The sequence below is a fragment of the Paroedura picta genome, chromosome 14 (genome assembly GCF_049243985.1).
Source record: "Paroedura picta isolate Pp20150507F chromosome 14, Ppicta_v3.0, whole genome shotgun sequence".
In the NCBI taxonomy this organism is placed as follows: domain Eukaryota; kingdom Metazoa; phylum Chordata; class Lepidosauria; order Squamata; family Gekkonidae; genus Paroedura; species Paroedura picta.
This window is the reverse complement of record NC_135382.1, coordinates 26,672,490-26,695,171: the sequence shown is the minus strand read 5'-3', so window position 1 is coordinate 26,695,171 and position 22,682 is coordinate 26,672,490. Positions and strand designations below refer to the sequence as shown.

The 22,682-nt window shown below is 42.7% G+C and overlaps 1 protein-coding gene across 3 annotated transcripts in view; it reads left to right on the top strand.

Annotated features, from left to right (window-relative positions):
- The window catches only part of WWOX (WW domain containing oxidoreductase), a 538,960-nt gene that overhangs the window by 191,574 nt on the left and 324,704 nt on the right, over positions 1 to 22,682 (top strand). Inside the window, exon 9 of one of the 3 annotated variants that reach the window (XM_077310534.1) lies at positions 11,295 to 11,435. The exons of the other annotated variants lie outside the window; for them this stretch is intronic. Within the exon in view, the coding sequence (XP_077166649.1) occupies positions 11,295 to 11,420 (126 nt within the window). The 3' untranslated portion in view covers positions 11,421 to 11,435. Of the gene's footprint in view, positions 1 to 11,294; positions 11,436 to 22,682 lie in introns of those variants that run through there. 3 annotated transcript variants of the gene reach the window in all.

Below are 22,682 nucleotides of genomic sequence, written 5' to 3'. Positions count from 1 at the left end.
TCCCACCTCTCTTGTTTTGTCGCTTCCGTATATTGGGTCACGTATCTCACCAAACTACTGTGGCTTCTCGTACTGGCCTTCCCAGCCTGAGTTCTCAAAGAGAAAACAAATTGGTGGGATCATCTTCATCCCTCCTCAGTCCTCTGTTGCAGGGGTAGTCAACCTGTGGTCCTCCAGATGTCCATGGACTACAATTCCTCATGAGCCCCTGCCAGCATTTGCTGGCAGGGGCTCATGGGAATTGTAGTCCATGGACATCTGGAGGACCACAGGTTGACTACCCCTGCTCTTTTGCATGTAGCTTGGTTCACTAGGCTGTACCATGCTGAGTTATTTCCCCTACTGCTATGGGTATAGCAGACTTTGGTCAGTATTTTTAGAGCGGAGATGAAGTGCTGGGATGCAAATCTTCCTGCCCTTTGGTTCCTGCCACCTTTGTGAATCTAATGTTATCAGTTCTGGAATGCTGCTGCATTTCAGATCTTGCTCTGACTGATAGAATAACAGTTGTCGTTTTCAAACGTCCTTCCAGGGAATTGTAGCGTTACTCTGAAACGCTGTAAAGATCATTAATAGTGGGGAAGCTTTCCTGGCACATTGCTTATCCACCACTTCCCCTGCTCTATGTAACCTCAGAGGATGTTAGTAATTTCTGTGTCGCATTCTAAGTTCACACGGGTCAATAAATAATGCTCAGTTGGCCTGACCAGTGCCCTGAAAAGTGAGCTGGTGCCCCAGGATACATCCCCGAAGCTTCTGCAATATACAGGAGTGTCTTGGCTGCTGCTGTGCAGGAGGGTTCCTTGGCAGATGTGGAAATCGATCCCTGGAGGCAGAAAGTCTGCAAAAACATTGAGATAGTAGACTTGAATTACATAGGTAAAGGTAAAGGTATCCCATGTGCAAGCACTGGGTCATGTCTGACCCTTGGGGTGACGCCCTCCAGCGTTTTCATGGCAGACTCAATACAGGGTGGTTTGCCAGTGCCTTCCCCAGTCATTACCGTTTACCCCCCAGCAGCAAGCTGGGTACTCATTTTACCGACCTCGGAAGGATGGAAGGCTGAGTCAACCTTGAGCCGGCTGCTGGGATCGAACTCCCAGCATCATGGGCAGAGCTTTCAGACATCATGTCGCTGCCTTACCACTCTGCGCCACAAGAGGCTAGTATTTGAATTACATAAGGATGTACAAATGTTGGCTTTGTTTTCTAGCCAGTATTTGTGGTCGCCATCAACAATTTCCCATGCCCTCATTCCCTGGTTAAGTGCATCAAGCTTGGAAGAGTGGTGCGTTGTCTATATATAAACGTATATATAAAGAGAGCCAGCTTGGGCTAGTGGTGATCCAGGTTTGATTTCCCATCCCCCCCCCCACATGCAGCCAGCTGGATGACCTTGGGCCCCCCACAACACTGATAAAGCTATTCTGACCGAGCAGTAATATCCGGGCTCTCTCAGACTCACCTCCCTCACAGGGTGTCTGTTGTGGGGAGAGGAAAGGGAAGGCAATTGGAAGCTGCTTTGAGACTCCTTCAGGTACAGAAAAGGGGCATATAAGAATCAACTCTTCTTCTTCTTCTTCTTCTTCTTCTTAATGTATACACACACACTCACAGAGAGAGAGTCAAAAATCTAGTTACAGACCACATCATTTCTGCAAGAATTTGTGTAATCAGGGTGATTACCTGGGGACGTGTATCATAATTTTAAATTCAGAAGTAGCATTTTCTGAATCACTTTGACATTGCTTCCTTTAAGTCTGTTTCATGTGGTTCAAGGAAGAACTGTCCTTATTATGCTTTCCTTTGGATATTAGGATCTTTATCCTGTACCTAAAGCTGAGCAAATAATCCACAATGAATTATTTATTGGACATAATGAAGCTCCTGTGTATCTAGTGAGAAGTCTCCAGGCAGACAGTGATTTTCTTATATATACATCATTCAGATTTATTAGTTATTTTTATAGTTCTATTGATTGGGGAAATCTGATTTTTTTTTTTTTGCCTACTTGCATTGAATTCGAAAACTTCCATATTGGTTGGGGAAATGATGGGACATGTGCTCTGTTCTGTGAATGGATAAATATAACCATTTAACGTTTGAGAGGGTGGATAAATGAGGAGGCAAATGACTGAGTTGGTGAGAGGTGGCAGGGACCAGTGGGTTAAGGAGGAAGCAATGACCAATGAACTGAGAGATTAACTGGGACAAATGAAAATAGGTAGAAGTCAATTGCCAATAATGGTGCAGTGGAAAAGGGAAGCCAGAGCAAAGAAAATAATGTAACATAAGCATAGAGGAAGCAGTGGAAAAACAAGGAAAATGTGTTTAACTGGGTTCTACTAATCTCTCTGTGTGTGTGTGTGTGTGTATTTCTCTTTGGCTATTAAAATGTTTCTCACTCCTCCTCTGGTCCTTTAAAGCAGTGGTCCCCAACCCCCGGTTCGGAGACCGGTACTGGTCCATTGATACGTTGGTCCCAGGTTGCGGCTCCTCCTCGTCCTCCTCCCCAGCTGCTGCCTCGGGGGCTGCCCTGCCACTCTGCTGCCAGCTCACCTTTGGTGCTTTTTAGCAGCCGCCGTGGCTGGGGCTCCCCTTGGTGTGGCACTGTGCAGCTGCTGCTGGCAGCGCCCCCCAGCGGGTGGCAAGAAGTCAAGGGCGTCGGCGGGAAAGCAAGTAGAGCAGCGGCTCAGGCAGGGGTGATGTCCCTCGGCAAAAGACTCCCCTCCCACCATGCCTCAGTAAAATTGTCAAGTGTTGACCGGTCCCCGGTGATAAAAAGTTGGGGACTACTGCTTTAAAGAACATACAGTAGAGTTTCCTGTACACTAACAATAACCATTTATTATACGGCTATGACAGATGATTGAATGCATCATCACTCCTTCCATCCTAGTAGAGCTCAGTAGAGTCCTACTACTATACAAGAAACTCCAAGGCATGCCAACAGTAGTCCTAGAGGCTGGTGTCCTTTTAAGAGATCTAGTACTCAAAGGGTTGAATATGTTATTAGTTTTTCCGTTATTTACATATGAATGCTACATTATTGGTAGCATACCATAATGGGATATACTTTAGGGACAGAGCAATGTTTGTAGATTTCTAGAGTTCCCGTTAATGCTTGTGGCCAGATGGTGATACAATAACCCACTTGAGTTGTCATCAAACCATACTTGCAAGAAACACAAAAATGGCAAAATAAAAGCCTAGGAAATTGCTTGGGTTCTTAAGAGACACTTTCAAAGAGGCATTTACTTGATAACCTCTTTTGATTGCTAGCCCTCCCTTCCAGTGCTGGCATTTAACAACCATGTTTGCTTGCTATATTTAAGCCATCTAAACTTGTACACAGAACAACAGTTCGATACACTCTGAATATGCTTGCATGTGTACAGCCTTATTTACATTCTCCAGTTGTCTGTATCCCCTCCCACCTACACGTGTTCTGGACTTTTTATTGTACCAGGCATTTGATATCTCAGAATTCTGAACCACTGAGAGATTTTTTTTTCTTTTACATTGGGTTAAAGAGAATGAGTCTGTCTTGTGATTATATACTGCCAATTTCTTTTGTAAGTAGAATGACCATAAAATGAAGCAATTTGAATAAAACTTTTGCCAGATTTTGAAAATTGACACACAAAAAAGGATTTGTTCTCCAAACTGCCCTTGATTAATTATAGCTATAGACTAGCTATTACAGTTTTGATTAAACTTCCAGTGAGCAGGAAAATTAGCACTTCCTGCAATATCTATATTATTTCATTAATGTGAGCTTCCTTTTTTTAAAAAAAAAATGGCTCTCTCCGTTCGTGCTTCCCAGAGTATCATACAGAGCAAAGAGAAGTTCACTTATCTGAACAATTAGCTAGAAAGGACACTTCTGGTTTACACAGTGGCTATCAAGAACCTGCTGTTCTTATTAACCTGCTTGTTCCTATTAACAGCATTTGTATAATAACCCTCATTATATATCTCTCACTTTTTATGTTCGGGGGACCATAAAAAAGGTTCTCTGCGTAGAACTCTGAGAGGTCTGCTTTTTGGGTTACCATTTTTAGCCATTTGGTTGCCCCTGGAACAGCTTTGTTGAGTGACCTTTGTTGACCCTCATGTTGTCTTCAACCATCCAGATTCATCACCTTCCATTAATCTTTAACATACTAATTTACATAATTTTTATTTCATTAATGGCAATTGGACTAATCCATTGAATTGCTATAGTATAACCCAATAAGAAGCAAGGCTTTGGTATTTTGTGTGCGTGTGTGTTGTTTCTGCCATCTTGCTGTTGCTTTAATATTAGGTTTTTAAATTGGGGCTGGGGATGTTTTATTGTTGATCTTGGATTCTGGTTTTTGTTGTCTTATTGTAGGCCACCTCAGGCTGGCAGTTGCCAGGAGAGGTGGGGTATAAATATAAAAATAAATACATAAAATAAATAAAACTAAGAGAAGGAGTTTGGTGCCATGGGCCTTCCGGGTAAAAGCTACAGCTAAGAATATCCTAACCTAGGGGCAAAAGAACCAAATGGTAGGGCAGGCCCACTCAGAAGGCTTTGAATTTCCCATCAACAGAATGTCCATATTGCCTACATCAGGGGTAGTCAAACTGCGGCCCTCCAGATGTCCATGGACTACAATTCCCAGGAGCCCCTGCCAGCGTTTGCTGGCAGGGGCTCCTGGGAATTGTAGTCCATGGACATCTGGAGGGCCGCAGTTTGACTACCCCTGGCCTACATTGAACTTCAGTTTACTGTCCTCATCAGGCCTATTCCTGATCCCTGACACCTGTTTTCACAGTCCATAATTGTTTTATATTTAAACTGTCATGTCCCAGCAGGTCCTACTGGGTAACAGTTCTTACGCAATAAATCATCCAACAGTTCTCTAAATAGGGGCCAACCTCTGAGAAGCTCAAGGTCAGGACCAAGTAATGGTAACCAGATACTTTTGTTTGCCCCTCCCCCACACCCCTCTATTTGATCATCCGGTTTGAGCATGGAGACTCCATTTAACTAACTTAGTTGTTGATAGACCTCGGGTTTCTAATCCATCTTTCATATCTTTTGGTGTTTGTGAACCCACTTTGTGGGAAATATGGCACCGCGTTGACTTGGCTGCTGTGAATGTATCAGATTGCTGTATCAATTTGTCTCAGCAGTTTATTCTTTTCTATGATAGGTTTGCCATTTGCCCATTTATATTCTCCACTAAATTAAGCAGTGGAGAGGGGCGTGGAGTATCACGTCCAGGTGAACACCAGAAAGTGACACAGTATTGAGTGACTTCTTAGAAATGTTCCCAAAGGCCTTTGTCAGTCTTTACAATAGAGATTGGGAGAAATTCCTAGTGTGTTGCTTGACATGAACCGTTTATGCATTGGAGGTTTCATGCTGTTGCAGGCTGGAGTTTTAGTCGTGGCAGGTTGCTCCACCTCTTCCTGCACTGCTACCGGGGAGCATTTGGCTCAGTGCGTCTCATCTGCCCCCGATTTGTGTTTCTGTACGGGAGCTGGGGCAGTGAAGTTCAAAGTGCGTAAACGGTCATGATGATGCATCTGGAAGTGACATCACAGTATCTCATGACACTCCCCATCTCCATGCCCCTCCCCAACCAGACTCCTACTAGTGCTAGTAGCTGTAAACTCTAGCTGTTGCATTTTATTCCGAGTCTAATGCCGATATAGTGTTTTTCTCAAGTTACCTAGTTAAAGTGAACAATTTCCTGGGAACGCTTTGACATAATGCTGTTTTTAAACTTCTAGTAAATATTTGAAGAGTGTTTTGTTTCCTGTTTCTCTAAAATGATCAAAAGCATGGAATATCAATATGTTTCCGCTTCCAATATGTAATATTTCCCCAATGTCAGATTAAGATTCTTAAACATCATGTTTCTTAGTGGGTAAAACATGTTAAAAATCAATTTTCATAAAGTATATCTCTTTTTGATTTTTTTCTCTTGGTACTGTATACCATATTAATGAAAACAAAAAAAAAAGAGATTAAAATGCAAGCACAGAATTATTTTCCTTAACCCCCCCCCCCCTTCCCAGGCCCGCCTGCTGTGGGGTTTTCATTTATTTATGAGACTTTAAAAATCTGGAATATATGGAAATCTTGTCTTGAAGCACAATATAATATTGGACTCAGAATGTTGCTTGACAGTTTTCTTCTTACAGTTGCCTAGAAAGATTCGAGTGTATGAATTTTTAAAAAGAGTCTTCAGTGTACTTTAAAGTAATCTCAGAGTATGTTACAGCTTTTTCCCAACCTTGTGTATTTCACATCCTTTTTTTTTTTGCACAATTTCCCTGTAATTTTAATGCATGATTAAATGCTGAGTTATTCTGAGGCCTGAGCAGGGAAAGGTATCTGCATCTCCCAGTTTATTGTTAACGTTCAGATATGGACCTATTCAAGCACTTGTTCCACTGATGTACAAACAACACATGCACACCAGTGTCAAGTGGATTAGAAGCATGTTCACAAGATGCTGATTTTATGAACTTAGGCAGATGTGAGTGGATGGGCAGGAAGAGGTATGCCAGTGTTTGTCTCTTGTGGCCCTTCCTTGCATAGCCAGGGAATTGCTGACCGCCACTCTGGGATGGTAGGTGAATTTCCTCCAGGCCAAGTCTGGATTCTGGAGATTTTTGGTAGAAGAACAACTTGGGCATGAAATTGGGGTCACCGTGGGTGGGCAGGTAGTTGTGAGATCCTGTATTGTGCAGGGGGTTGTAGATGACCCTGGAGGTTCCTTCCAACTCTATCATTCTATGATTCTGTGCCTGAAATTAATCCATTTCCAAATTGAAAAGTCCTGTAGGACGCTATAGTTCCTGTGGACATCACTAGCAGCACACAGCGATGACAGCCGTGGTGCTTTAGTTGCAACTGAGGAGAGTGCAGGATTGATGCTTTTAAACCCAATAGGACTGTAGATTATGAGTTTGGATCCAGCACAAACTTTCCACTTCCATTTCCACTGGTGGATAATCTTGTGTACCAATTTCTGGGTACTGTAATATAAAGGGAGGAAAGTGCTAATTGTTGATCAAGCAGAACTGTGGTGAGTCTGTTTACATTTCCACTTATGCATCGCTGAATCAAAGCCTGCAATAGGGAGCTCCTCCGCCAGGCATTTGGTTGAGGTCGACCTAAGCCACCACTTCCCATTGGCCCCCAAGCCTCCCTCCTACAACAACCACTACAGATCCACCCAACCCACTGGGCCCCAGTATGAGTTGGACTGATGTTCTTTGCAATTTCCACCGTTCTTTAATATGATTGTTGTTATTATGTTAATGTTATTGCTGTTATCACCTCGTTATTACTACAAATGGAGTTACCTGTATCGTTTCTTGTTTCATGTAAACCGTCCTGAGCCTTCGGGGAAAGTGGTATATAAATACAATAAATAAATAAATATCATTGGGAGTGCAAAAAGGCCTAGAAGTTTGAGGTGCACTACCTTTCCTTGCTACAGTGGGGCTCTCTCCAGAAGCCTTTAGGTGATCTAGCTGTAAAAGCACATCTCATACTTACACATTCTGGTATAAACAAAGGAAAACACTAATTAATAATCTAAATGGTTAGAACATCACCATGTTATTTAAACCATTAACAAGTAGGCCTCCTGTTCATTTGGCTTTAAATTATTATTTTTCTTATAGCTGGAAATGTTTGTATAATTCCGGACTATGACCGTATCTTTGCATCTGAACAGATACAAAGAAAAGGTTGGCAAGAGAAAAAAGTCGTAGCACAGGTTATTCAATAGAGGTTTAAAAACAGCCTTCAGAGCATTGTATCATGTTTATAGTTTAACCCTTTGTGGTGCAGATAGCTTTGATCTTTGATGTGTCCATCTTGTAAAGTAATAATATTGACTTGGGCTGGGGGAGAGGTTATTAGTAGCCTTTGGAACATGGTCAGTAAATGTATATACTATGCAAAATGAAGCCTGTAGCTCTCATGCTTTCTTTGAAGGGGATAGCTTTGGCGCCTAGTATAAAGAAATGTGTAATATTGGTAAATTGCCTATGAACCTTGCCTCTTGTTTATCAAGGTTGTTTGTCAGCAAAATTATCTGTTGTAATAGTAGCACCATACTTCTAGGTGATAAAAAACTTAGTCCAAAGGTTTTCTCTTAGCAAACTGCTGCATAACTTGATTTTATTTGTGGGGAGTGGTATATGTTTCATATAGTTTGTTTATCAGGTTTGTCACAGTTGATTTGAAATTAAAATATGTGGTCTCCAAATGACCTTACAGTGACTGACCCTCGAAATCTAATCAGTCCTGGCTCACATGAAAATCGACAAATATGTCAGTTTCAAAAATTGTTTTAAATCTTTCCTTTGCAGAGCAGGCATGATTTTCCACTTAGTCCCTGAGGCTCCCAAGCCAGCTGTGTTGTCTTGTTGGCTGCAGAGCTGTGTTCCGGTTCACATGACCATCACAGTATCGTCCTTTTTAAGATTTCTAAAAAAAAAAAAAAAGCAGGAAATTTGCTGGAGTACATTATGAGCCAAACGTATCATCAGAAGAGAACAATTCTTTTTCAATCTTTTGATCTTGCAGGTACCCCTGAAAAAATGTTAAGGTTTTGAGGCACACTGGAAATTTTAGGTTTTGGAGCACACCCCTCTGCCACTCCCGAAGCTCTGGAGCTTGCAAGGGGCCGGGCTTGACCTAGCACCAGGCTCCTGCTGGGTGCTAGGCCAAGCCAGGCCCCTCTGCCACTCCCACCCCAAGCTTCAATAAAAACAGTGTCCTCTCTTGTCAGGCTGCCACCGACTTGAAGTGAGAAGAAGCCTTAGTCATCGAAGATTTGAATGGCCGATGCCCCTCCTCTTCCCACCCCTTTCAAGCCCACCATTGACCATTTTGGGAGGGGAGGGTGGATTGACTTGCCCTTATAAGAGGGGAAATCTTAACTTAAAATAATTGCGGGAACAGAATACACCAAGTAGTTTTAGGCAATCAAGACACGATTTCCAAAAAGTAGTTCTTTGCCCATCGGTGCCTTAGATGTAGGTGAGAAGAAACGGAAAGAAAGATGGAAAAACCAAAAGTGACACAGTAGAAGAAGAAGAAGAAGAAGAAGAAGAAGAAGAAGAAGAAGAAGAAGAAGAAGAAGAAGAAGAAGAAGAAGAAGAAGAAGAAGAAGAAGAAGAAGAAGAAGAAGAAGAAGAAGAAGAAGAGTTGGTTCTTATATGCCGCTTTTCCCTACCCGAAGGAGGCTCAAAGCAGCTTACAATTGCCTTCCCATTCCTCTCCCCACAACAGACACCCTGTGGGGTGGGTGAGGCTGAGAGAGCCCTGATATCACTGCTCGGTCAGAACAGCTTTATCAGTGCTGTGGGGAGCCCAAGGTCACCCAGCTGGCTGCATGTGGGGGAGTGCAGAATCGAACCCGGCATGCCAGATTAGAAGTCCGCACTCCTAACCACTACACCAAACTGGCTCTAGCATTTACCAAACAACAACTCTAGCATTTACCAAAAACAACAACAACAACAACCAAACCCCCTCTATAATAAAACCATGGAGTTAATGATAACATTTCCATTATTTACTGGATGTGATATCAGTATGCTAGTATGGTGCTGGCAAACCAGACTGTACCCCCAATTCCTCCCAGGAGTTGATAGATGTGGCCCACCAACCTACTAAAAAGGCAGAGTAAAACAGTGGATGGAGACGAGCACAAGGAAAAATCAAACTGGCCAAATTTGACTATGCTTTACAGATGATCCTTAAAACATTTTTATCGATCTGTCCAAAGCTCCTCACGTACATTTTGACAGTGGGTTGGATGCAATGGTTCCTATCCACAAACTGAGGGACATTCCAGTTTAAAAAATCCCCCCCAAAACCTTCCTTTTGTTGGAGGAAATAGCCCTTCTTCCAACAGAAGAGAAATCACTCCATGTAATTGAAGTCTTTGAGCCAACACACCGTTCATTTAAAATATTTATACCTCACCTGTGGGGACATCTGGAGCCAGGCTTCTTCTGATGAAGGTCTTAACAGCAAGAAGCATTTGGGAGCAGCAAAACCTTCAAACTTTCACAGTCTCAGGTCATTTATGATTTCATTAGTCAAACTAGCTCACTGAATCCTGCTTAGCAACAAGCAATCAATGGAGCTTTTAAATCCTTGGGGGGGGGGGAGTTAATATACTTGTGAAGTCAGAATCCGTGGACTAAGGCAGCCCCAGACACAACATACTGCAGTAATCTAACTACATACTACCAGAACATGGGAAACTGGGGAGGGGGGCTTATAGTATCCTGGAGGAGGAGATTGATAGTGTGTGGGGGAAAATCCCAATCATTTATTTGTCCATATGGCTCCTTGTAGCTTTCACAAAGACACAATTTGCAGGGTGTTTTTAAAAGAGTTTTAAGCTCTTTTAAACTCTTTTTCTTCCTAAAATTGATATTGGATATGTTATTATCTGTTATGATCCCGAGTCAACATGATTTAGATGAAATACAATTTGGATTCTTTAGGTTATGAGTACTCACATTAGAAAGAGAAATAATCCCCTCTTTCTCTCTCTTATAGAGGTACACAAACACCATCTGCTCTAATAAATATAAAGAACTGTCTTAATAACCAGAGTATACATCAACATGATATATTTTTAGAAGCCTGTCTAAAAAAAAAAAACAAAGGCTTTTTCTTTAATACTTTCCCACTCGTGCTGATTTGGATTCCCCCACCATATACTGTGTTTTGACAGCTGTCCCATCAATAAAGAGGAGAGGCTCTTGATCCAGTGACTTGACATAGGCTTTGTGTGTATAAGGTTCTAGATTCAGGTGCTAAGACCTTTCTGTTTCTGAGATCTTGGGAAATTGCTACCAGTCACATACCAAATAAGGTGGACCTCTGCTCAGTCAATATATAGAAGTTCCCCCCCCCCTGCTCATAATATGAACCCTGAGGCCAAAATGACTTCAACAATAAGTGGGAGAAATCACACGTTGACATATTTAGGTACTCTGTGCCTTTCATCAGTTGACTGCTATCAGAATATGTGAATGGGGCTCTCTGTGAATGAATTGTGGTTAATCAAAGTTGTATCTGTGATGTGTGAGCTGGGGCAGCTTTGGTTACATCATACTTTCACCCTGTTAGTTGATGATGTAGTTATCAAGTAATTAAGAAGTACATAAGAACCAGTCCAGAACGCATCTTTGTTGTCTTTCCTACTGGTACTTGATTGTTTTTTTTTTAAATATACAGGCAGCTTGTTTTTCTTCTTATTTCCTTTAAGCATAAAAAGCAACTACTCCGTCCAAAGAATGATTTCATTATTCGTTCAGCATCAGTGAGAGAGGTCACCTTTCAAGAAGGTCCCATTTCAAAAAAACAACAACACAAATTTATCGGTCTATTGTAATCCTGATCACAAGTAACAAGGTTTGTGTCCTTTTCTAATATACTATTCCATCTGAAATGCTTATATACTAGTCTTTCTGAAGCATTCATGTAATGGTTTTCTCTCTCATCTAAGCAAGCTGAACTGCCGAGAAATAACCCCCTGGTAATTTCTGACCATTTGAATGCAATTCAGTGTCTGACCCACCAAGGGGAGCTACAGATTACTCTGGACAGATCTTTGGCTTCCTAAACCAGAAGTGATCAAACAAGAGGTCTCATTTTTTTCAAGTTCTCTTTCCTTGTACTTCCCCCAGTTAATTCTGTAGGTCCCCTCTGCCCCCTCCTGCTTCTCCGGCAGCAAAAACAAACGAAAAGAAACATTGGAACTTTTAAAATTGCCCTGCTTCTGCAATACAGCATCAATATTTGTATATGTGTATGAGAGACAGTGCCTTTGGTGCTAGATTCTCTGGTACAGAAGTCAATGAACTTAATGCGGTATTGGTAATCCAAGGGAGTTTGAGTTAAATGCTTTTGACATGCAGAATCAAAAGTCAAGGGCAAAGCAGACTTTAAATATTCTTTCCGCGGTGTCTGGGATAGCTGTAATTGAATCCTCGTGTGAAACATATTATCTGAAGTAAAGCTGGCTAGTATCGCCTCTCCAGCAACTGGGGGTTAGTATGTCTTCTTCACACCAGTGTTCTTTTGACATTGTTGAACATTATAACTACGGGATAATTCATCGCGAAAGTAAGAGACACCCTGGTGTAACCACCTAAGGCAGATTTGGCTAGATGCATGGGAACCTATAGCTTCTGCTAATGCTTTTTATCAGCTGCTAAATTATGATGGCTCATGTGCTGACATATATTGTTGGATGGTTTGTTACACCTGGGATTCAAAAGATGACGGATTTTCACCTGTTCCATTGCGGCTTGAGAGCTATGCCAAAGTGTCATTCATACTGATAGCGTATCTTCCTCTAGAAAAGGATGGCATAGACTAAATAGACTCTCTGAAGCTTGAGATACATGGGCCCTCGTCCATATGCTGCAGCTACATGTTCTGGAGCCCACAAAAAGGAACACACAGAGCCAGCTTGGTGTAGTGGTTAACAGCAGTGGCTCCAGTGATCTGGAGAATTACAGCCAGCTGGCTCACCTTGGGCCAGTCAAAGATCCCAGAGCTCTTTCAGTGTCACCTACTTCACAGGGTGTCTGTTGTAGGGAGAGGAAGGGTAGGCATTTGCAAGCTGCTTTGAGACTCCTTCAGGTTGTAAAAGGTAGGTCACAAAAAAAAAAAACAGCTTTCCTCTTCTTCACTATGTTTGATGCTTCTGATTTTACATGAAGGTTCTCATTGATGGTTTACGCACTGAAGGTTTCATGCCAGGCTGCAGGCTGGAGTTTTAGTCGTGGCAGGTTGCCCCACCTCTTCCAGCACCCACACAGGGGAGCATTTGGCCCGGTGCACTTTGTCCGTCCTCAATTTGTGCTCCTGCACGAGAGCTGGGGCAGTGAAGTTCCCAGTGTGTAAATGGTCATTGTCCTGTATCCAAGTGTGCATATATGGGAAAAATGCATGTTGCCCAATTGACATGAAAGCATGACTGTCCATATTGGGGGCATCACAGATAGTGCATGCTCCTGCTTATTGCTCCTGCAAAGGTGCTTATAAGTAAAAACTAGAAAAAAAACAAAAAACAAAACAAGCCTTAGAATTGTGATCACTGTGATTTTGTCTGCACAGATTTGAAGTAACCTGCACTACAACCTTGACTCTAATGCATTCACTTTCCATGTTTGCATTTCTCAACATAGGTTTGCATCCTTTCCCAGAAACCCACAGTACCTTTGGTGCTTTCCTTGATTAGCTTTGCCCCTTTCTCCAGTCACTTCTTTCCATCATTCACCATATGAGTCCCTAAAAATTCTGCCCAGCAAGGTTCTCTCCTAAGGTGACCAGATTTTAACATTGGTAAAGCGGGACACCATAGACCAGGGGGGTTCTTGGTTAAAAATTTGGTCTATATGGAGGAACAAAAAGTTTCATAGAATGCATAGAATGCAAAAATAGTATTGTAATATATATTTTTTAATTTCAACAGAAGTACAATTTGCCAGGTACCCCCAGATGTCCCTCCAAAAGTGGGACAATCTGGTCACCTTAGATTCTCTTCCTCAACTTTGGCCGTGCCACTTGTTCTTCTCCACCACTTGTTTCTGTGCTCATGTGCAGAATATGCAGCTGCTCCTTGCCTACCTTTCTATGTGACAGGCAGTCTTGGACTGACCTGGGTGCTAAGCCATAGGTAGCCAGATGGAACATCCTGTAGTGGCACAGAATCCTGCAAATTTACCAACGTGGTTAGTGACGTTTAAAGAATGAGCCAACTTCTACCTTGTGCTTTGAATACTATCCACCTTCTCAACAGGCCAGCCACCACTGTCGAGTCCAACGCAAAAGAGTCCTTGATTCAGAGGTACAACAAAGAAAATAATAAAGATTGGCTGGAGGTAGAGGGTAGGCACTGTATTATGTGGATTGAAATCTGGAGGAGGGAGGGGAATAAGTTATGCTTTGAATTTTGTGCTTTATCACCTTGAAGCATAGGTAAATCAAAGCCAGAGAAGATTGCTCTGTGAATCAAGAAGTACGGGTAGGTTTTTGCATTCATACCCTGTACTTAAGTTTTTTTTAGTCATCATGACGGATCCAGAGCTGCATACCTTGCCATTTAGCAATCACGGCCAAGTTCTTCATACATTTGTTTAGTGGGCACTTTATTTTATTAAAGACAACCTCCTATGTATGGACGTATGAAGAGTCCTGCTGGGTCAGACCCATGAGTCTATTGCCTAGCCAGCTTGCGAGCCAGTTTTTAAAAGGTATGGTGCCCAGCTGCTCACTTAGGGGACCATTGTATCAACGCAGCTGTCAATCTAAAACACTACCCGCCCCTTTTGCAAGCCTGTTGCCTCTGTCCCTTTCAAAGATGCCATGGTACACAGCAATCAGCCCCTAGAAGAGTGGTTCTCAACCTAGGGGTCGCAACCCCATTTGGGGTCACCTGGCCCCTTCGTCTGGGTCCCCTGGTTGGTTGCTGCGGCAGCAGCAGTGGGCAGCGGCGGCGGCTGCAAGTGGCGGCTACGGGTAGCGGATGCTTAGCAGCGGTGGCGGTGGGCAGCAGCAGACGGCTGGTGGCAGCAAAGCAATTACAATGGTCACGTCCACTCTGCATGATTGTTGTGCGCACACTGCCCATGTGTGTGCACATGCCGCCACCGCTGCCCTAGCTGCCGCCACAGTTGGGGTCGCGGCATGGGAGCGGTTGAGAACCTCTACCCTAGAAGCAGTTATCAGATCTGCCCTTCATTGCCACCAAGCCTCCCCCTCACAGACACACTTTTTGTTTGTTTGTTAGAGGCAGTTGTGGCAACATCCAATGGTCCAGAGAAGGATTTTTTTTTAAATTCCAGAAAAGTAGGGAAATGTTCAGACTGTCCGTGGCCCTCTCAGTTGCATGCACATGGGGACCCTGACGCTACCTGCATTTAATTGGGATTTTATTGACTATGATTTCTGCCTTGTTGATACTGCTTCAAGATGCCGCAATTTGTGACTGATGGTGCTCATTCCCTCCCAGTTTTGCAAATTTCTGCTCTCTTGGGCTTCCACACTACTGGCTTCTTTTGAATGCAGCAGCCCGGCCTGTTCCCTGCGGACAATTGAAAAGTCTCAAGCAAATCCTTAGGCTCCGAGGGACCCCATTATTATAAATGTCACAAGGAAAATCCTCTGTCAGTCGCTTGTCTGACTTTCCATTTGTGTTTGCAGTCCAAGGATAAAAAACCAATTAGATAATTCGGCAATTAGGTAACCATGTTTGCGTGCAATAGAAATACGGACTGATTCTCCCCCTGCCGAGTTCTTCAGAGGTTTTTCTAAATAGTTGGGGCAACGATTTCATCCATAAGAGAGGGCAGTTCAAGAGGGATAACAAGATGTTTGTGTTTTTTTATCCATGTGATGTTGGAGGATTTGTGGAATGGTATAGGATAGCCCATTTTCGTCAGATCTTGGAAGCTAAGCAGGGTCATTGCTTGGGTGGGAGACCACCAAGGAAGACTTGGCAGTGGAAGGCAATGGCAGACTACCTCTACTTAATCACTTGCCTTGAAAACCCAATGGGGTCACCATAAGTCAACTGAAACCTGACAGCACTTTACACGCATAGCGTATAGCGACATGGGACCAGACGGAGGCTGTAACATCCATTGTGAATTATCTTTCCTCATTAGACTAAGTCAGATTCCCGTGTTTGCTTGTGTGTGCCAAAATATAACTTTAAAGAAAGAACTTTCTCATCCACTCAAATGTTATGCTTTCACACATTCAGCTACTACTTAGAAGTGTACAGTCAGATATGGAATTACGGTAGAGAGATTTTGCTCAAAAGTATCTGGATGAGTGTTCCTAGCCTACAGCTCCCGTTCCTGCTTACTGCATAGCCTTTTTACCTCTTTGGGGTACCAAGATAGCCCCTGAGAGCCACTGTGATAAAGTAGCAAGACTGTCAGAAAACTCTCTAGGAGATCCAGGTCCCAAGCCCTACTCTGCTTAGTCCTATTATATTGCTTATCAGATGTCTCATCCTAGTGATTAAATTGACCTACAGCGTGAATACTCCTTGAGTCTCTACAAGAAAGATGGACCTAATAAGAAGAAAAGTTTGTTGTCTGACCTTTGTCCAAACAGATATAGTATTAGGATAACCTATCTCGCAGGGTTGTTGTGCAGATAGAGGAAGAAGAAGAGGAAGAAGAGTTGGTTCTTATATGCCGCTTTTCTCAACCCAAAGGAGTCTCAAAACGGTTTCCTTTTCCTCTCCGAATAAAAGACACACTGTGAGGTAGGTGAGGCTGAGAGAGCCCTGATATTCCTGCTCGGTCAGAACAGCTTTCTCAGTGCTGTGGTGACCCCAAGGTCACCCAGCTGGCTGCATGTGGGGGAGCGGGGAATCAAACCCGGCTTGCCAGATTAGAAGTCCGCACACTTAACCACTACACCAAATTGAGAGGAGAACAATGTAAGTCTCTCTGGGTTCTCATTGGGGAGAAAGACGAGGCGTACATTAAATAAAAAAGGGTGAGTCCATACTTCTTCCCAGCTCATGCTCATAGCATCAAATTAACCCAGTGAAGAAGGAATAAGAGGGCTGTAAGATTCACCGAGGGAAGAGATGTATAAAAGAACCTTATTAAATTGAAGTGAAAACGCTGGAAGCTGGAGAAAAAAAAATATTCAAGTCACAGTAGGTTTTATCTTCACAGGCTCTTATTATCGTATAAAACATGATGTCATTTAGATTTTTATGGTAACGGTTGTGTTAGCCTTGTCGACTGTTTTTACTGGCCTTTTTTACTGTCACATTTGCTTCAGATGCCTAATTTTATGTTATTGCAATGATGTTCTACACTGTGTTCAAATAATCAATACAAGTCCAAGCACTGTTCCGTGGAGATCACATTATATGAGTTTAATAACGTACAATATGGTCTTTGATGTATACTCAGTGTGTGTGCCAGGATCCCCCCCCCTCTTTTTTTTTAAATGCCAAAATTCTTCCGAGTTGTGTTTATTCTTTTTGTCAGCACACTTTATAATATCAAAGCCTTTCCAGAGAAGTGTAGGCCTACTGAATTATGTTTGGGTCATGTTTTGCTATGTGCCCTTTAATACTGTAGCTTTAGAAATGCAATTTTCAGCCTCTGCTTATTAGAATATGATAAAGTATTCCTGGTCTATGTCCAGCTCCACTAATCTCCAGACTGCACTTCATGAATTAGGCATGAAGATTTTAGTCAATATGCTTTCAAAGACCAATGTTTAGGGAATCATGGATTTTCTACAAGCTGAGGGAGAAATCTATAATAGGAGGAACTGATTTTCAAACATCATATTCTCTGGAAGAAATGACCAATTTCTGGCTAAGAAACAGAAAACATTTCCTTATTAGAATACAAACGTGCTGGTTAAAAATATAGCATATGCTTTTTAACTTAGAAAATCTATTGCTTTTTAAGAAAAACGTTGTGAAATTATTCTCTGGTATATGTGACTGCCCAGTGATATTAGGGCCATTCACACAGTCTGTTTTAAGGAGGGGGAATACACAATTTAAGTACATTTTAAGCACTTTTCACCCGGTTATCCTGTGTTAGAATGAACATTGCTGCTGTATGCCTCAGGTAAGCAGATAATCATTGTCATGCCTAGGTCGTTCCTAGCAGTGTAATAGCAGTGTAATAATTCCCATGTGTGTGTGTCCTTCTTCCAAAATAGCTAACACGCATGTATATGTGTTTATACACACTCTTCCTACATAGATACACTCTAGCAGAATACAATTATGAATCCAAGATGGAAATCAGCATTCTGTATCTGTACTGAAGCACAGGCCACAATCCAGCATAGTTAAGCTTCTTGATCTCGGTGAGTTTAAGCGCCCTTAAGTCTCTGTTGGATTGTGGCCTTGGGACCAGTGATCTGGGATGGGGGAGCATCAAGAGAGAACGACGTGCTTAAAAGTCACCTCCCAAGTTAATGACAGATGTTATCTTAGAACTTTGGATTTCTGGTACATAGCTTATAGTCAGGTCAGATTGTATAAAACTTGTGATGTCTTTTATTTCTAAATGTCAACGACAGAAGGCTCAAATTTGGATCAGCGGGGCTGTAGCACAGGGAAGACCTCGTCTTTTTGGACCAGGATCTCCATACCATTTTGAGCCATTGGCCAATTTATATTATTGCTTGTATTGATTGAGGTTGTGAAACAAACATGCTTAAAAGAAGAGAGGACTTGCCACTGAGGACGAGATAGTATAAAATGGAGTTTATCTGGAAAACCGTTCTGGCTGACGTCCTTGGAATGAAATAAAACTAAAAGTAAATTCAAGAAAGCACATTGGTTGAAAATGTTCTTTATTATTGTTTAATGCCATGAGGATAGCTCTCTCTCTCTCTCTCTCTCTCTCTCTCTCTCTCTCTCTCTCTCTCTCTCTCTCTCTCTCTCTCTCTCTCTCTCTCTCTCTCTTTCTCTCTCTCTTGTTCTATCTGAGATAAGTCTATCAGTTGCTAGGTCAGTATGATTAAGACGGTGCCAGCTCACATTGAGTCCTTCGTAGAATCCCTTCTTGCACCTGAGCTGCAGCTTAGCCATGTCCAGGACCAGCTCCCCTAAACTGCTGCTTGTATGAAACTTGGTGGAACAGTTGTGATTTGGAGCCATAGCCATTGCGTCTGAAATGGGGCACTTGAAACTCCCAAAGGAGTAGACATTTCACAGGGCAGATAGTTTGGGATGGAGCTGCAGCTTCTTGGCCTTTGTGCAACTCCAAGTAAACGGATGGGTTAGGTCAAGGAAGGCAAAGCAAGGCTTTGTAGAAAGTGGAGAGGGGGGAAAAAACTGGGTTAGCTAGAAATAACTTTTGGAAATGTTAATACCAATTCTCCTGCTATGCGAGAACAGAGCTAGCCTCAACCTTTCTTGCCTCCTGCTGGTCAGCATTCTTTTTTTGGTGACCTGTACCTCTTCAACATGGCACGTGCTTCTTAAGCAGTGGCTAACTTGGGCAAACATCTGTGGTTCTACCAAAAGCAAAAAAGTCCGAGTTGCTTCTACTCTCTTTGTACCTCTAATACTAAACCTCACTTCCTGCACAGTTGCTCTTGCTCATCTTGGATAAGACCAATTTTACAATTCTAGGAAGTCCACATGGAATGCATATAGCTAACTTTGTACTGGAAGCACTTCATAGAATCATAGAATCATAGAGTTGGAAGGGGCCATAAAGGCCATCTAGTCCAACCCCCTGCTCAACGCAGGATCAGCCCAAAGCATCCTAAAGCATCCAAGGAAAGTGTGTATCCAACCTTTGCTTGGAGACTGCCATTGAGGGGGAGCTCACCACCACCTTAGGCAGCCTATTCCACTGCTGAACTACTCTGACTGTGAAAATTTTTTCCCCTGATATCTAGCCTATATCGTTGTAGTTTAAACCCATTACTGTGTGTCCTCTCCTCTGCAGCCAACAGAAACAGCATCCTGCCCTCCTCCAAGTGACAACCTTTCAAATACTTTGAAATACTTTCAAAGAGGTTCCTTTCCTTCCTCACTGCCTACTGGGAGAGGTTGTAGCCACTGAGATTGCAGGCACTAACCAGCATATTTTTGACTTTGTCTGGCCTAAGTCCAACTCTGAATTCTAAAATTCAATTCCAGTACCATCTTAAAGGCCAGCAAGATATGAACTTTTGCAAGTCAATGCTCCTGCCTTTTGAAAGCTCATATGCTGGAAAACTTGTTGTTCTCAAAGGTGTTACTGGACTTGAATCTTACTCTTCTACAGCAGACCAACACAACAACCCACCTGAAACTCCGAATTGCTTGTCTGATGAAAAATTCTTGGCCTTGGTGCATCTCCATGAACTCCATCTTGCACAGTGGGGCCAAAATATGTCTTATGGAAATATTTATTTCCATCCCACAGAATGTTGGGCACAGCATGGAACATGAGCTCCACACTGAAGATTTATGCCTGAGTCTGATTTACAACATGACAGTCCCTTCAAATATTTTGTAGCCTATACTATTATGGGAATCAAACCAGTACTTCAGCAAAGAGGTAGAACACAATTAAGTTGGCATTTTTCCAGTGCAAGCCGAACAGTATGAAAACTCATGAGAGAGAACAGATCTTAAATAACAGTGGTGATAGAAAATATGATAATTAAACAACAATGAGTTCCTAATTGCTGTTTCTTAATTTTTTTGGGGGGGGGTGATTGATTTTGAGGAAGCCTTTAGATGTCAGATTACATGGCCCTCCCCATGATTTATATTGTATACATTTAAAATACACCCCCCCCCCAAAAAAAAAAACCTTCATTTTTATGTCACAAAGTTTTAAGTGCATGAACGTTTTAACCAGGAAATTAGCGGAGAGTCAAGGACTTAGAAAAGTAAAGGACGATTACATCTTGAATCTGAGGGATGGGGAAGGGTATAATGGGGGATCTATATTTTCAGTTGCCAAGGGAGTAGAGGTTTAGTTTCCAGTGTCAAGTTCTCCTGGCAGGTGAAATCATGTTGTGAAGCTCCATGAACCATGTCTGTGCTGAATACACTGACAGAACTAAGCAAACATGAAGTCATCCTAATTACTGATGAGCAAAGGGACTTTTTTTTTCCTACAGCATTCCTTTCCCCTTTTTGTAAAAGGCAGGATGCTATTGTTGTAGCTCAGAGAGCCCCCAGGCTGCTCAGAAAACAGGCAAAAAATCAATAGCCCACTTGTTGAGGATAAGTGAATTAGCTTGTGTTGAATGTAACCGAGTACCTGAACACTTCACTGAGCAGCTTTTGTTTTGTGAGAGGAGAGAATTGTGAGGATTGTCTTGCCGTGGCTGGGCCCAGCGCTGATCTCTGATTAATCATGCCACATGAGTTTCCTATTTAGCCTGGCTACTAATGTGTGAATTTTCTGGGGGTTTTTTGCTCTTGATGTCTGTCCGTGATACAGCTTGTTGAGCAGAATTATCTATAGTCCATGTTTCATTATGAAGGTCTTCAAACAACAACAACTCAGGAAAAGAACCCTTAATACAAATTAAAATGATGGTCTACAGTATTTCATCACAGGGCAAATCCAGTGGTCCTTATTCTTCTCACTGTTTGTGAGAGGAGATTAAGACGAAAATATTGTTGGAATGCATTGCAGGGCAAGGTGATTTGATTAAAAGACTCTGAGTTGTCTTGTGACTTTCTCTTCAGCAAGGCCACCATGACCTTCCCCACAGTGGAGGTCCCACAAGGGGGAAGGGAAGTGGTTGAGCCACCTGATTCCTTTCTTCTTTCCATGCCATTCTCTCTCATACACTGCCTGAGCGTGGTTATTCCATCTTTCCTGGCCTACTGGACAACCCCCTTAAATAGAACAGCCGTGCAATTCCCTGCCAGGGCCTGGCTTCTTCCTGCTAACCTTCCACTCAACCAAAAATATCCGTGCTGCCTCCTCAGATGTTCCCTTCCTCACACAGGGCTTGATGACATGACAGGCTCCACTTGGCTGCCAAACTCAATTACTTAACCTTGAGTCTGCCTATTTCAGCCACATCTGGCTTGCCTCAGCTGAGATGAGTTTGTTCTGCAAATCCAGGGCCTGTGCCCTCTCCAGATATCCCTGCACTGAGTCAGACATTGACCTATCTAGATGAGCATTCATTTATTAGTTTTATCACATCCTACCTCCGAAATGCTTAATGTATGCATGTTTTCCCCCCTTACCTCAATTTTATCCTCCCAACAAGCCTGTGTCTGGTGACTAAACTGAGAAGGAACATCTTTCCCAATCTCCAGCCCCTTCCAATGTTGTCCTTACTCTGGGAGAGTCGCTAACCCTAAATCTCCTAAAAAGCATTTGAACCTGGGGTCACGTTTGGTTTTGTTTATATTTAGTTATATTTGCATCTCCATGGTTTGTTCCGTCACAAAACTCAACAGCGCAGAGAGAACACTTTTAGGAGGCCGCCCATCCACTCAACAACTAGATTCATACAAGGTCGTAGGACTCACCCAGGGCCAGATTCTGGAGCTGACTCCAAGAGAGAGTGAAGGATCGTTGAACAGATTAATCTTTTTTGAAGTATAAATTCACTTCAGCAAGGTTGCAATATCATACACCTTCTACCCATAATCTGGGGGCAGAGCTGTGATTAGCTGTGTCTATACATCGACAATTGGACAAACTGGTGGCTTTTACGTTCCCGGAGTTTTAGAAATTGAACTTGGGACCTTTTGCAGGGAAAGCATGTGTTCAGACACTGAGTTGTGGTTCTGAAAGGTTATTGTGAGCCTCATAGTCAGTGCTGAAATAATCCAGAATTATCTAGATGGCACTTAGAAGAAGAGTTGGTTCTTATATGTCGCTTTTCTCTCCCCGGAGGAGTCTCAAAGTGGCTTACAATCACCTTCCCCGTCCTCTCCCTACCACAGACACGCTGTGAGGTCAGTGAGGCTGAGAAAGCCCTGACATTACTGCTCGGTCAGAACAGCTTTATCAGTGCTGTGGCAAGCCAAGGGTGTGGCCAGCTGGTTGCATGTGTGGGAGCGGGGAATCAAACCCGGCTTGCCAGATTAGAAGTCTGCACTCCTAACCACTACACCAAGCTGGCTCCCTTTAGGGCCAGTCTACTAAGCTGGTTAATGAAATGA